This window comes from Nannobrachium achirus (genome assembly GCF_963921795.1).
Source record: "Nannobrachium achirus genome assembly, chromosome: 9".
In the NCBI taxonomy this organism is placed as follows: Eukaryota; Metazoa; Chordata; class Actinopteri; order Myctophiformes; family Myctophidae; genus Nannobrachium; species Nannobrachium achirus.
In genome coordinates this window covers 5,921,131-5,937,973 of record NC_137818.1, presented here as the reverse complement: position 1 = coordinate 5,937,973, position 16,843 = coordinate 5,921,131, and the positions used below count along the sequence as shown (strand labels likewise).

At 45.7% G+C, this 16,843-nt stretch overlaps 1 protein-coding gene across 1 annotated transcript in view; it reads right to left on the bottom strand.

Annotated features, from left to right (window-relative positions):
- Positions 1–16,843, bottom strand: part of plxna3 (plexin A3) — a gene marked incomplete at its 5' end in the record, with an annotated part of 238,462 nt that overhangs the window by 50,163 nt on the left and 171,456 nt on the right. The window contains 6 exons of the mRNA XM_080733945.1: positions 1,655–1,825; positions 3,066–3,202; positions 5,463–5,583; positions 5,894–6,042; positions 7,539–7,729; positions 9,546–9,642. Coding sequence (XP_080590071.1) covers positions 1,655–1,825; positions 3,066–3,202; positions 5,463–5,583; positions 5,894–6,042; positions 7,539–7,729; positions 9,546–9,642 — 866 coding nt within the window. The remainder of the gene's footprint in view (positions 1–1,654; positions 1,826–3,065; positions 3,203–5,462; positions 5,584–5,893; positions 6,043–7,538; positions 7,730–9,545; positions 9,643–16,843) is intronic.

Below are 16,843 nucleotides of genomic sequence, written 5' to 3'. Positions count from 1 at the left end.
TTTGGGGGTTTGGGGGACCAGCACTACACAAGCATCAGAGTGTTTGACACAGAGACCAGCCGCTGGCTGGACACAGCTTCTGCACAGCTTCTCCCAGAAGGACCTCGGCATCTTCCAGCCTCTGCCTACCATGGAGAGCTGTACATATTTGGTGGCTACAAGTACAACAAGTACTTCAATGTGTGGAAATTCAGTCCAGCGACCTTTTCCTGGAGGCAGGTTGAGCCCAAGGGGAAAGCCCCCTGTATGATGGATGGGATGTGCTGTTGCATGGTGGGAGATCGTATCATCATCTTTGGAGGACCCAAATCCACCACAGACTACAGACCCGCTGATGACCTGTACGTGTTAGACTTCAGTCCTAGCCTGAAGACGTTATGCAAGCTATCAGTTATTCATTATGGTCTGGACGAGTCTGAACTCCCGCATGACATCAGGTGGGAACTGGCAACCATGACTGCCGACAGCAAGAGGGAAAAATGAACATAGCCCACCTTGCACTTGCGCACGCACACATAAACAAACAAATACAAAATAACAACAAATTCATGTATTTTCCGTGTGAAACGAACCATCCTGATCTACATCCCAGCATAGTGAATTTCCACAACGTGGACACCATCGTGGCTTTCTGGGGGTCTTCAAAATAAAGTGCAGTCAATGGCGGCACGCACACACCATATCTAAATAAATCATTATATCCTGGTACTAAAAGTGTTAATAATCTAATAATCCAAAATGAATATATACCAGTGAATGTGTGTGTGTGTGTGTGTGTGTGTGTGTGTGTGTGTGTGTGTGTGTGTGTGTGTGTGTGTGTGTGTGTGTGTGTGTGTGTGTGCTAGAGCTGGGATCGGGCCCATTTTTTTCAGTCCGCGCTGAACCTGTGTCCGACAGTTTTTTTGTCCACCCCAAATCGATGTCCAACCATTAATCATTAAAATGCGTCCGACCCTTATGTTTCCCACCGCTTTTTCCCCTCCTTTTTTTTTCCTTTGAGGAAGCCACTGATTTACACCTGACTAGCAAACGTGTTCTAATAATGTGCAGTGCATGCAGCGTGCCTGCTTGTTACCCTTAATGTGAATACGTGCGCTGCACGTCTGACTGAAGTGACTCGCTGTGCACACTCATCTTGCAAGTTTCTGCACCTGGAAAATAGCGTTGTGAGCTTGTAGATCAGCCACTTTTGGCACGGAACACGCCGTGACGAAGAAGTATAAGCCAGGATTTACTCGGATGATGTGATGTGTGTGTGCTGGGCGGACGAGTATGGCACAGTGTACTGCGACTGCACACAACAGCGCCGAAAAATAAACATCCAATGCAAGGGACAGTAGCGGGAAGCTATGAGCTCCATTCAGCAACACGCCAAGTCCAATCAAACCACAACAACCTGAACCAACGTCCGACAATTACAATTACTTATGAAAATGCGTCCGCCCCGAGCCCGAACCCTCGGGCCCCCACGGGCCACGCGGGCTTTCGGTCGGGTATCCCAGCTCTAGTGTGTGTGTGTGTGTGTGTGTGTGTGTGTGTGTGTGTGTATGTGTGTGAGAGTGCGTGTGTGTGTGTGTGTGTGTGTGTGTGTGTGTGTGTGTGTGTGTGTGTGTGTGTGTGTGTGTGTGTGTGTGTGTGTGAGAGTGTGTCTTACTTGAGTATGGTCCAGTTAGGCTCTATGTTGACGATGGTCGGGTCGTCCGTGTAAACATATCGGATTTCAGAGCTGGTCACCTCGGCCTTGTCAATCATTAAGCGGATGGGGGCGGGGCCAGAGCTGGACTGGGAGGCGGGGGTTACGCACACGATCTCCCGAAAGGTCCGTCTGGGAGGAGAGGGAAGAAGATTAGAAAGCTGGAAACAATTTCTTTTTTTACAATTACATTGCTCATTTAATGTACTAGATCTGTATTACCGTAGTCATTATTTAACAATGACTAATTCAGCTCTTTATTTTGCACACTTTACTTTTTGATTAAACATCATCTACAATCCAGGGTAGGGCCACCAGGCCTGGCACAGTTTCTCGTTTTTTATTTACTATAGCAGTGGTTCTCAACCTGTGGGTCAGGAACCCCAGGGGGGTCCCCAAATGATTGTGGGGGGTCCCCAGATGATTAACATTGTGCAACATGGTTTTCTCACACAACAGTAAACAAACCAACATTACGTTTAAGTGTATAGAGGGTATCTGCACATTTCTAAAGGGACAATTTAAGGACTTTTTAATACCTCTAAAATGACATTGTCAAATGTTAGACATTTTAGAAGCAGAAATTGTGGAAAATAGCAGATCTACATGCTCACAACGCCTCGCAACGCGAGGCGTTGTGAGCATGTAGATCTGCTATTTTCACAATAGAACCGTGTAATACAAAATGTAATGCCTCAACTCCAAGTGCTCGTCAGGGTGGGAAGGGGGTCCCCAGTTCAACTATGGTTATTTTGGGGGGTTGCGGCCTGAAAAGGTTGAGAACCGCTGTGCTATAGCACACAAACACACACTCACTCACACACACCCGTCCGCAGGGGTGTCACACCAAATTCTGGGCCCTGGGTACAAGGATTCACTGTGGGCCCCCCATGAATGTTAACTATTGAAAAATAGCAGATATACAAGCTCACAGCGCGGCACCGAGTGCCGCGCTGCAAGCTTGTAGATCTGCTATTTTTGAAAAATTGTGAAAATGTGTGCAAGAAACCCATGTTTCCATGTCAGTGATGCTCAAACCTTTTCATGTGAAGGACCCCCAAAATGATATGAATTTGGCCACGGACCCCCATCTCAAAATATTTAGTTCCAGGGACTACCCCGGAAGCAACATTTTAGTTACAAATGTTCGCTTAAAAAATACATAATCAAAGATTTGCTCACATTTTCACGACTTTTTCAAAAATAGCAGATCTACAAGCTCGCAGCGCGGCACTCGGTGCCGCGCTGTGAGCTTGTATATCTGCTATTTTTCAATAGCTAAAGTTACTATAGGGCCCCTCCACCTTGGGGCCCTAGTAACTCAGTCCCACTTTCCTACCCCTTGGGACGCCCCTGCCCGTCCGTTACTCACTTGACAAAGAGACACTCCTCCTTGTGGATGTAGACGGTGACCGAGCTGCCAGCGTCCAGGTGCTTCCCAGACACGGTGAGCCTGGTTCCCCCAGAAACAGGCCCTCGCTCTGGGATCACTGCACTCAGCGTGGGGCTCTGCAGCCACACAACCATGGAGGGATGGGAGGGAGGGAGGAGAGAGAGTAGGATTACAGTTTTAGGCATTTAGCAGACACTCTTAAAGGAGAGTTTCTGGGTAAAATAGACCCCCGTACCTTTTTAAATGTCTTCTCCCAAGCTTGCGAGATGGTCCAGACACCCCATAGTCCAAAAGAAGCATTATATTCCATTTTTTATTTCAGCTTCTACTCGACCATGGCTCCATAATGGCCCGCTTTCAGTCAATGTCTAATCCGGTTATTTCGCTCGCTTCAAAGTCAATATTTTCGCTCCGTATCTGTTCCCCGTACTGTATATAGCTGTATACACTGTATACAGCTTTCCACAGGTTCTGCTGCTGCTGCTCTACTCTCAGTCTTGTCCCGCGAGAGACGGCGGGAGCTCAAGCTGAACGAGACTCGAGAAGAGTAGCTTTTTCACAACAACAATGGCTGCGCCCTGGAGAAGAAAATGCTTCGATGAACTATATACAGTACGGGGAACAGATACGGAGCGAAAATATTGACTTTGAAGCGAGCGAAATAACCGGATTAGACATTGACTGAAAGCGGGCCATTATGGAGCCATGGTCGAGTAGAAGCTGAAATCAAAAATGGAATATAATGCTTCTTTTGGACTATGGGGTGTCTGGACCATCTCGCAAGCTTGGGAGAAGACATTTAAAAAGGTACGGGGGTCTATTTTACCCAGAAACTCTCCTTTAATCCAGAGCGATTTACAATAAGCAAGGTAATACATCAGTACAATACAACATCATTACATCAAATGCAGTGATGTCATTACGTGCGCATCCCGCATCAAAAACTCATTCAAGTCGCCCAGGGACTCATTCATGTCATGGTCCTGGGGTCCCGGGGATGCGCCTCCATTGGAGTCCATGTTAAAATATTTTACTCCTTCTACTTAAGTTGCTATGTTAGTTTAGATAGTTTAATTCGTTTTTTAATGTATTGTGTAAGATGAACACTGTAAAGATTTATTATCAGTTAAACATGGAACAGCTAAAAACTATTTTCACTAGTGGTTCTCAAAGTGGGGTCCTGGGTCCTTGAGGGAGTTCCAGGGGGTCCCCAGATAAATGATAGTTAGGAACCAAATAGAATTTTATGGGTCTGTAACTCGGTGAACAAATGGAACCGAGTGAACGGGTGGAAATTAAAGACTGATCTGAGTGAACGGGTGGAAATTAAAGACTGATCTGAGTGAACGGGTGGAAATAAAAAGACTGATCTGAGTGAACGGGTGGAAATTAAAGACTGATCTGAGTGAACGGTTTGGAAATAAAAGACTGATCTGAGTGAACGGTTTGGAAATAAAAGACTGATCTGAGTGAACGGTTTGGAAATAAAAGACTGATCTGAGTGAACGGGTGGAAATTAAAAGACTGATCTGAGTGAACGGGTGGAAATTAAAGACTGATCTGAGAGACGCAGATGGGACGAGAGAGGTTGTTGACAGAGAGAATTACAATTACAATTAATTACGGCAATTAAATCATGAGATCAGAGTAAATTACGTGAACTCCTGTCAACAGACGACAGGCTAAATGGTCACGTAAATAGCGGCAAAGACAAACTTAATTAAACTCGCACGCATCGCAGGCACAGATCCCGTGGGTGCTTGGGAGCTCAGGCACCCACGGGAGACAGCAAGCAGCACCCGCTGGGAAGGAGCCAGCAGCAGGGCGGTTAATATATCGTCGTCGTCGTCGCGTGGAAACCTTGTATGTCCCAAACTGTTCGTTTTGTATTTATCATTTTAATCATTTTAAAAATGATCTAAACGAGTGACAATAGGCGATCTACAAGCACACAACGCCTCGCACCGCGAGGCGTTGTGAGCTTGTAGATCTGCTGTTTTCACTAGTTTTGTGCGATGGTCTTATGATGAAGCAGGGCTTTGCTTTACCAAAAAAAACACTTTTGAAACTTGGAGATACGAGGTTTCTGCCCGACAGTGATGATATGGTTTGTAACGTGCGCACTGCGCAAGATGCAAGACGCACGGCTTATAGCGCATGTAGGCTAATTCTGAACGGATTTCTGTCATTCAAACTCTCTCTCTCTCTCTGTAATCTTCAAAGTCTGAGCACCCACCGGCAAAATCATAAATCGGCGTCCGTCCACCCACCCACCCACACGCATGCGCACACGCACACGCACACGCACACACACACACACACACACACACACACACACACACACACACACACACACACACACACAGAGGTACTCACCACAAAGGAGTACGTTTGCTGGGACAGGGTCCTGTACTCTGAGCTGCACACTCCTATGCAGAGCTCCACAGGACCTCCAGGGGAGTGGGGGAGCAACGCCTCCGACATGTCACACACTATCCTGAAGACACACAGAGGAAGAAAGGAAGACTTTTAACTGAGCCTTTGCTAATCTCTTCTGCTTACTAAAGCCCCTTTTCCACTGACGTGGCCCAACTCCACACCAGGTTTTCCACTACAAGGACCTGGGTAGAGTGGTGTGAAAGTGGTACTAAACATGGTACTAAAAAGTATCCAATCTAGAGTAGGTCTGAGCTCGGCCAAACAGGGCCAAACACTTCATAATGACTGATGATCACTCACTGACTTTTCATTTAGACCACCAGGATATAGTTGAAATACATGATAATAGATTCTATTGTGTGACTGACCTCTCAGCACTGATGTACTGGGAGGGCACAGGGTTACATCTGACCCCGGCCACCTGGACGTGGGCGATCTCTCTGACCTGCAGGCCCAGGTTCTCCCCCTCGATGGTCACCCTGGTGCCCCCCTCCCTGGGCCCGGTCAGCGGACGGATCTACACACGCACACGCACGCACGCACGCACGCACACACACACACACACACACAAACACACACAGGGTCAGGGCAACGCTAGTCTCGCGTGGCCAGACTGTTGTCTCCGCGATTTGCAAATACTCCCGGCATACAGTCTGGGGCACGGAAATAGATACGATGAGTGTAAGATAGAGCAGATGTGACGCAACCGCTCCCTTGGTGCAGTAGCGATAACATGTCCTACTGGAAGCGTTATGTCTCCTTTCATAATTGTTTGGGGCGTTATTTCGTCTTTCTCTGGTGTTGTTGGTGTTACTTCCATGATGTTTTCAAATGTTTTCTTAAACTATACACCCATAACAAGAATATGCCGCTTGAATGACTCTGTCTGTGCGAGTGTGCTTCTGTTATGTTTCCAGTGGAACTAGCAGTGGCTACTTCTGATACTCGCCGTTCGGGAGCTGCCGTTCCAGACTATATAGCATTCGGAGATTGTGGAATAGTTGCGAGACTAGGGCAACGGTAATCGGAATGCTCGCATTTGGGTCCCCATCTGGAATCAATGGGGGTACATTTATTGTAATCAAATTATTTTCTTAGGAATGTGACAAAAAACGAAAAATATTTTGATCTGAAGTCTCCAGTCTGGCGTGAGTAATCAAAAAGTCAATTTGGGGGTGAACTACTCCTTAAAAAAATGCTTGCTTAATTTTTTTCCGCTGACCTCACGCCAGCCACTCAGTGGGTTGGTTCTGGTATTCTTGTATTTGTTTTTCTGAATATGATGTTAGAAATAACATCAATTTAGGCAGTCAGAGTTTTACTGAGGTTAAGATTAGGAAGAGGGTTCGGTTTAGGCCCCATTTCACTGAGGTTAAGGTTAGGAATAAGGTTAGGTTTAACCGTTTAGGCATAGTTTACTGAGGTGTTAGGTTTAGGATTCTACCGCTCCGTCGGATAGACACCCGGGGTGACTGTGTTTTAGGGCAGCTGACTGGTACTTAGGGCAACAACAGGCTGTGGTTTTGATCGTGGGTGTAACTCAGACGACCAGCATCTTTCTTTCCTCACAGCTTCATCTATGCTCCGGCACACAAACTATAAATCCGGTGTCGAGCGGTTTCGCCTCGTCGCAAATCTTTTGGCCTGAACTGACAATAAAGATCGTGTTCTCGATTCCCTATCTCGCTGATCAGAAGGTTGTGGGTTCGACTTCCCTACTTCAACAATATCAACCGGTTTCACTGGGAGGATTTGCAAGAGGGCCCCCAAATAATTGGCAATGACGCCGAAACGCGTACATTGTTTTGTTTGCTCTGTGGCGTGCCATGCCAACTTATAGATATAAATAAAAGTGCCCTAAATAACAGTTCCGTCAGTGCTGGTATTCTCTTTTGTCTTGTAAAATTTGTGTTCTCTACCCACCTTGCTGATCTTGGGGTGACATACAGACAGTGCAGTGTAACCTACCTTGCTGATCTTGGGGGGACATACAGACAGTGCAGTGTAACCTACCTTGCTGATCTTGGGGTGGGAGCATCGTAGGTTGTGTCTGCCGTGGTGCATCCAGTTCTGCTCGGGGGCGGGGCAGTGCTGGCGCAGCAGGCACTTCCTGCTCTCCGTGCACCAACCACAGTCGAAGGCGGGCGGAGCCTTGAGGCACTGGCCGCAGCTGGAGCGCTGCGCCTCGCACTTATACAGCAGGGCTGCACGCACACACACACACAGACAGGCACACACACACGCGCACGCACGCACGCACACACACACACACACACACACACGCACGCACGCACGCACGCACGCACGCACGCACGCACGCACGCACGCACACACACACACAGGCACACAGGCACACGCACGCACACGCACGCGCACACACACAGACCATTTAACATGGTGGACAGCGGGAGCAGAATTGATTAATGCTCTATTAATTTTAAATGAATGGTATTATGAGTTAAAGGTCCATTTTCAACCTTTATCATGGTATAATTGGTCTTCCTCTCCTAGTGCTCGTTATAAAGACGGCACGCTTTCCCTCTACTCCGTTGAATAGGGGACTCACCGACATGTCCCTCTGCCGATTATAATTCTATAACTCTGTTATAGTCGTTGCAAACATCCACCAGTAAAAAATAGGTGAACGTTTGCTGGAAAAAGAAAATAGGTGATCTAGATGCTCACAGGTCAGATGCTTGCAGGTCACCTTTATTTTCGGCAGAGATTTGGTGTAGAGTGAGGAAAAAATAACAAGAGTTCAGTCCCGTTGATGTAGCAGGGCTCATCACCGTGGTGGCGGATTGGTGGATATTTTTGTCAAAATTAAATTTGTGCCACAGAATTTGTGCCATATAGAATGAGTGGACAATAATATTGTCAGAAAAACAAAGAGCTAGGCCTGAATGACCACTCTGAGACTGTACAAATGGAACTAAATGGGACATTTGAACTAATCCACAGCGCCCCTACGGATCTTGTCAATAGAAATGTCCATTGACCAGATTTTCACCTTCAGGTGATATATTTTCTTTTCTGTCCATAAAGTTATTTTAGACGTGAGCTGGGGGCTCAGAGTGTTCCTCCCACTAAGCCCCCGGCTCCACCGAGCGCGTTGAGCGTCGCGTCAACGTCGCCGCTGGGAACACTCCGGCTTAAATCAATGAAAGGTGCTCCACTGCCGGCGGCAGCGGCAACGTCGGACAATCTGGTGACGGCGTCCAAACTCAAAAAAACTTCCCGGTTCAATTTTGTGACGCCGTCCACAACGTCCAGTCATGTATAAAATATGATTAAATGCATTGTAGGCTGTATTTAAATGTAGGCTATATAGCCTACGTACTTTTCTGCTGTTGGCTATCCATTCACACCATTCACAAGGGTGACTAGATGTCCCAAAAATCCTAGAATATTCTTTATGTAATTACGTGGCTTCTTACTTTGATAAAATGATGTATAAACACAACAGGCTGGGAAACAACTCCTTTCTTCCTCCTAAAACAGGTCAGCAGTCTGAAGTTCACTGAACACTAAAGCCAGATTTTTATAGCCCACATTGTCGTGGCAGTGTGGGTGCACCGAAAATAGACGTACTACAAGCTCACAAAACAGCATGTCCTGACTGCATGCGACGTGTTGTGAGCTTGTAGATCTGCTACTTTTTTCGGCACTTTACACAACATAAATAGGATATTATGCCATATCCTCATCTGATCTTTGACTGAAATATCAATAAATTCACGTTCAGTGGAGCCAGTCGGACGTCAATGTGACGGCGTCATAAGACGCAGAGCAGCGCGACGACGCCAGTGGAGCCCTGGAGTAAGGAAAGTAGGCTTTCAACTCCCAAAAGCTGTCTTTGTTTTGGTGAATAGCGAAACTGTATTTGATATTTTTGAACCAGACCAGAGGGTGCACAGGCTTTCCTGCGGGCGCAGCGGATGTAGAGTAACATAGCGTTAAGGCGAACTCCTTCTAACGCTATGGACCAGAGCTACACGTGACCCAGTGAAGCGCTCTCACCTTTCATGGAGGTAGGTTTATCTATGAGGAAGTCTCCGTCCCACACGATGGAGAAGTCTACGGGCAGGTCCCCCGTTTCATCACCCTCATACCAGTACTGTAGAGACACACGCACATACAGACACACACACACACACACACACACACACACACACACACACACACACAGAAAAGGATATCATTATTACATGACCATGACTTCATATAATCTCCATTTACGGTTTCAGATCATGTGTGTTCGCGGTCATGCGTAATATGAGATGCTTTCGGAGAAATACGTTTCTATTTACGTCGATAAAACACACGCACACACACACACACACGCGCGCGCACAAACATGTGCACACACACACGCGCGCGCACAAACATGTGCACACACACACAGTCTTGTACACGCACGCACGCACGCACGCACGCACGCACGCACGCACGCACGCACGCACGCACGCACGCACGCACGCACGCACGCACGCACGCACACACACACACACACACACACACACACACACACACACACACACACACACACACACACACACACACACACACACACACACACACACACACACACACACACACACACACACACACACACACACACACACACACACACACACACACACACACACAGAGAGAGAGAACACACATCGGAGCCTGAAACTATTAACCCATTAAGATCAGAAAAATATCTATAAATCAAGAACCCCGAATATATGTATTTGACCGTCGATCATCTTAACATAAATTGTTCCAGGGACCCCCCCCAGAAGCAAATATTTACAAAAGTTTGCTTTAAAATAATATATATATATATATATATATTTAAAGATTTGCACAAATTTCCAAGATCTTTCAAAAATAGCCGATCTACAAGCTTGTATATCTGCTATTTTTCAATAGTTAAAGCACAAAATAATGGCTAAAGTGGTGAAAATCCAACATATCCAACTTCTTAGTAGGTTAAGCTCTGTTCTCATACAACAGCTACTGAACTTCTAAACCGTGCGTTGTGATTGGCTGAGCAGGGCATTCTGATCCCGGGAGGGAGCCAATAACCACAACACATCAGCATGTAAATCAAGTCAGCACAACTCCTCCAACTCTTTGATACGTCGTCAAGCTGTTGCATAAAACAAAAGACAAAACATTGGAAGTCATGCTCCGCTGTGGTTACTGGCACGGCCGTGTGCTGCTACAGCAGGGGTGGCACAACACATTCTGGGGCCCTGGGTACAAGGATTCACTGCGGGCCCCCCTTGGGAACTGGGAACGTGTTACTACACATTATTTTTGTGCTTTAACTATTGAAAAATAGCAGATATACAAGCTCACAGCGAGCTTGTAGATCTGCTATTTTTGAGAAAAAAAAATCGTGAAAAGGTTTTTTGAAAAACCTATGTTTCTATGTCAGTGGTGCTCAAACCTTTTCATGTGAAGGACCCCCAAAATGATATGTATTTGGCCCACGGACCCCCATCTCAAAATATTTCGTTCCAGGGACCCCCAAGAAGCAAAATGTGAGTTACAAAATGTTTGCTTCAAAAATACATATATTCAAGGATTTGCACAAATTTTCAAAAATAGCTAAAGTATAAAATAATTAAGGCCCCTCCCTCCACCTTGGGCCCTAGTAACTCAGTCCCACTCCCCCCCCCCCTTGTGACGCCCCTGTGCTGCAGCATAATATGAAAGACAGTGCTGTGAGAAAGCTGCAGAGGAAAGACAAGACATGTTGAAATATTGAAACAAATGATTTAGATTTATTCTAAATCGGTGACGTAGAGTTCATGTTCCGTTTCCAGAAACGGCAGCTTGCATCAAGTGTTGTGTCACAGAAGACTGCTAATGATGCTAACCCCCCTAACCCCAATCTACTTCAACATCAACAACAAATCAATGTTTTGCTGGTTTAAACCAAGACCAGGCACGTGCACACATAGAAATCAAAGGGGGCTTGAGCCCCTGCCCTTTTATCCATCTGTAAGTGGTGCCCTCTCTCCAGACCATGAATGCAGTTTTTACTATGGTGAAAGAAATGCAAATGCCCCCTCTTTCCATGTCATACCTGAAGGCAGCATTCAAGAGAATTGCCTTGTCCAAACTCTCCTGAACTTGAATGCAGCATCTTATGTTGAAGGTCTGCTATCTGCTATAATGCCTCAACTCTTAGTGCTCGTCAGGGTGGGGGGTCCCCAGTTCAAATATGACTATTTTGGGGGTCCCCAGTTCAAATATGATTATTTTGGGGGTCCTCAGTTCAAATATGATTATTTTGGGGGTCCCCAGTTCAAATATGATTATTTTGGGGGTCCTCAGTTCAAATATGATTATTTTGGGGGTCGTGGCCTGAAAAGATTGAGAACCACTGACTTAGGAGACCATTTGTGTACTATATAGTGGGTTGGGTGATCTTAGCAAGCTAAACTCTCCTTTCTCTCTTTCACTCCATTTTCTCTCTTGTCCTCCCCTCCTCCTTTCTGGCCTCTTTCCATTGCTCTGTTCATCATAACTACAGCACACTGCTATAAAGCCGTTTCTCAGAACGACAACCATAGCCGCGGCGTCAAGCACAGCGACAACGCAGCTACATGGCAGCGCTCTGGAGAAAGCTCTATACCAGGGGTCTTCAACAGGGGGTCCTCAGAGTTACTACAGGGGGTCCTCCAGTTCTTTGTGTGATAGAAACTTGTTTTCCCCCCTTTTTTATATTAACAACTTGAACCCTAACGTTCATATTCTGAGAACTTTAGCCAAAAACAGCCTCGCACTGCGAGGCGTTGTGAGCTTGTAGATCGGCTATTTTTGGAAAAGAGCTTTGGAGGGGGAAAAGAGCAGACTAAGTACAGAGTGAAAGGTCAAGTTTATTAAGTATTGACTGTTCAAGTGGTTAAATATCTGAAAACACAAATTGACATGAATCCAAAATACACTGATGATCGTGCTGTCAAATGATGAAACTATATGGAATCTATGAACAGGTTGTGGGGGGTCCCTGCTTCATCTCTCTTTCAACCAAGGGGTCCTTGGCCTGGAAACGTTGAAGACCCCTGCTCTATACTGAGACGTTCAGTTCAGACGATCCTCTTACACAGGACCAGACCAGAGCCAAACAACAATGAACCTTTTGTCAACAAACAACAGGGTGGAGTTAATAGAGTCATCTTCCCAACAAGAGAATGCTCATTATGCTTCCATTAGCCAGACATATTCATAACTGTGTGCGTGTGCGTGTGTGTGTGTGTGTGTGTGTGTGTGTGTGTGTGTGTGTGTGTGTGTGTGTGTGTGTGTGCGTGTGCGCGTGTGCGCGTGTGTGTGTGTGTGTGTGTGTGTGTAATTGGCTGACAGTATGTGTAAGCATATCAGAGAGAGCGAGAGACAGAGAGAGAGAGAGAGAGGGAGAGAGGGGCGGGGGGAGCTAGTCCAGTAATGACTGATTGAAAATCAATAAGTCTTAATGAGTTCCAGTTTGTTCATTTCATTAAGTTACAGAACATAAGACCTGCTTCAGCAAAATGCACACCAACACACACACACACACACATGGATTTGCATACGTGTGTGTGTGCATACAGGCTACACACACACACACACACAATTATATGAGTAATGTTTTTTATTTCTTGCCGGTCTGCAGAAAACACCATTTATGTTCTTTAATATCAGCTTCATTAATTACGGTGTGTGTGTGTGTGTGTGTGTGTGTGTGTGTGTGTGTGTGTGTGTGTGTGTGTGTGTGTGTGTGTGTGTGTGTTGCTGAGGTAAGTGTTATATATCATATATTAACCATCTTTATCTTCGCCAGGAGGAACACGATACACGTTGCTCACACATCACGTTGTGAGCTTGTAGATTGGCTAATCAGGCTTAAAGGAACGGCTCAACCAAGAAATTACTTCATCTCTATCGTTCACTCCAGCAGTTCTAAACCTTTTCAGGCCGCAACCACCCCAAAATAATCATATTTGAACTGGGGACCCCCCAAATTAATCATATTTGAACTGGGGACCCCCCAAATTAATCATATTTGAACTGGGGACCCCCCAAAATAATCATATTGGAACTGGGGACCCCCCAAAATAATCATATTTGAACTGGGGACCCCCCCAAAATAATCATATTTGAACTGGGGACCTCCCAAAATAATCATATTGGAACTGGGGACCCCCCAAAATAATCATATTTGAACTGGGGACCACCCCAAAATATCAGAGCCACTGCCACTCCCGTTGTTAAATGGTGCATTTTCATAGCACCAAGGTGCTTTACAGAGGGTGACATTCACCCATTCACACACACATTCATTACATTCACCCATTCACACACACACACATTCATTACATTCACCCATTCACACACACATTCATTACATTCACCCATTCACACACACATTCATTACATTCACCCATTCACACACACATTCATTACATTCACCCATTCACACACACATTCATTACATTCACCCATTCACAAACACATTCATACACCGATGGCAGAGGAAACCTTGCAAGGCACCAACCTGCTCATCAGGAGCAATGTGGGGTTCAGAGTCTTGCTCAAGGACTCTTCAACACTAACTCTGGGGGAGCCCGGGATCGAACTGGGAACCTTCTGGCTCCTCCATGCAACCACTCCACCCATGAGCCACTGCTGCCCCAAATGGTGCATTCATATAGCTCCTTTATCCAAGGCGCTTTACATAGATTGTGCATTACATTCACCCATTCACACACACATTCATACACCGATGGCGGAGGAAACCATGCAAGGCACCAACCTGCTCACCGGGAGCAACTAGGGGTTCAGAGTCTTCAACAGTAACTCGAGGGGGGGGGGGGGGGGGGGGGAGCACGGGATCGAACTGGGAACCCTCTCTGTGTTCTAAGACGGCAACTCTACCCTCTGAGCCACTGCCGCCCCCCATGTTGTTGTTGGTACATTGGTACAGAATATAGTCTAGTATTTTCAGAGGGCATTTGTTGCTTTTGTAGTTTACACTTGTTGTTTGTGCCTCAGCCACCAGGGGGCTCCTGTACCAGTTTTAATTTAATTCCAGTGTGTGCACGTGCGTATGTGTGTGTGTGTGTGTGTGTGTGTGTGTGCACGTGTGTGTGTGTGTGTGTGTGTGTGTGTGTGTGTGTGTGTGTGTGTGTGTGTGTGTGTGTGTGTGTGTGCGAGTGAGTGATGTTTGGAACACTGGCCAAATAAAAACTGCAGAAAAAGCATAAAAACTGTTACAGCTCTGCAAGCATGCACGCACGCACGCACGCACGCACGCACGCACGCATCTACTCTTTCTAGCTGCTGATAAATCTAGAGCTGCATTTATAAGGTCAGTGTGTGTGTGTGTGTGTGTGTGTGTGTGTGTGTGTGTGTGTGTGTGTGTGTGTGTGTGTGTGTGTGTGTGTGTGTGAGAGAGATTTATGCGTTGCTATGGTAGCATAGCGCTGATGTCTGCAATACAAATCAAAGTGTAGAAAGAAACACACTGACTTTGGCTGTAGGGTGTGTGTGTGTGTGTGTGTGTGTGTGTGTGTGTGTGTGTGTGTGTGTGTGTGTGTGTGTGTGTGTGTGTGTGTGTGTGTGTGTGTGTGTGTGTGCGTGCGTGCGTGCGTGCGTGCGTGCGTGCGTTTAAATATGATTTATAAACTGCTTAAGCTCGATGTATACTTCGCCACACAGCGGTGTCACGTTACTAATAGCCGATCTACAAGCTGACCACGCACGTCTGATCTTGTAGATCGGGTCACATTAGAGACCAACAGTGGCAGTGATTCTCAAATATTTTAATGTAAAGTTTGATCCATCGGTACAGTAGTATCATCAGTGTTCATTTAACTTAAAGGACAACTCCGCCCTAAATAGCATCTAGGCTAATTTTCCTACTTATTGATCCAAAAAGACTGTCCATGGGGTCTATTAGGCAGAAATGCCCCTGTTGTCCAGTTTCCCCAGCAGAACCCAGCAGCTCTCATAGCATAGAGTGGAGCCTATAAAGCCTATCACTTTTACACTATTTGTTGTGGTCAAAAGTGTTTTTTTTTTTTTTGTGTGTGTGTGTGTGTGTGTTAAAGAAATATGTTTTTCCAAGTCCCGGAAAATACGCACTGTGATTGGCCAGTACAGTCACTTTGATTGGCACCTGTGCCAAATGCTCACCCCAAAACATGATTTATGAGACTGTGGTGGCTTGTGTGGGACAACCAAGGCATGACAACTAGTAACACATTCATGAAAAAAAAAAAAAAAAAAAAAAACTTGACCGCAACAAATAGTGTAAAAGCGATAGGCTTATAGGGGAAAGTGGACAACAGGGGCATTTCTGCCTAATAGACCCCATGGACAGTCATTTTGGATCAATATAAGGAGGACAATGAGCCTACTGTAGATGTTATTTAGGGCCTTTAAAAAGTCATAGAAGGGGACATTTCTGAGACCTTCACAGGGAGAGTTATTGCACTTTGCCATCTCAAAATCGGCCAAAATGACCGGTTAGTCACCCGTGTGTTAAGGGTCCCTGCATGGCAGGTTGGAGTCTCGTTCCCGGCGATATTTACTGAACATCTCTCCCCATCTCTCTCTCTCCCCGTTTCCTGTCCACTTCCACTTTACACTATAAATAAAATATCTTAAAGGTGATACACCAAACCATGCATTTAAAAAGTATTTATGTCATATTGTTTATATCCCAAAAAACGTTTTTCAAAAGGTTTGAGGCTAAATTACCACTGCTGAATAGAGAGCCCCCACCCAAAAAATCTTTTTGAACAAAACATTTTTTTTTTTAATGTTTTTTTTTTTTTTTGTTTTGTTTTTTGTTTTTTTATATATATATTTTTTTGATGACGTCACAATCGGCAGATGACGTCACAATCGGCAGCAAATCTGGATAGCCTGTTTTGAGAACCCGTGGGATACTTTTAACCTTCGCCTTCTCAAAACCAGAGAAAGACACAACGGTCAGAAATGGGACTTTGTGAGGATAGAAGGTGCTAGTGGGACCCCAAAAAAAGGTTTTAAAATAGGAAAAGTGAAATTTCATGGTGTAGCACCTTTAAAATAATTTATATTTATTGTAGAGGGCAAAAGGGAGAGGGCCTGGTACAGAGCCCTGGGGGACTCCGGTCAACGACTGTAAGTAGGCAGGGTTTTATCTTAAGAGGTTAACCAGTTGATAAATGTTCCATGCTAGTGGTTTATAAGCTATGGCCGTCGTCCAATCAATAATCCATGTGAATGCACCGTGTGTGAATGTTTGATGAGGGATGAGTGGAATATTAAAGTGACCAACGGTCAGACCA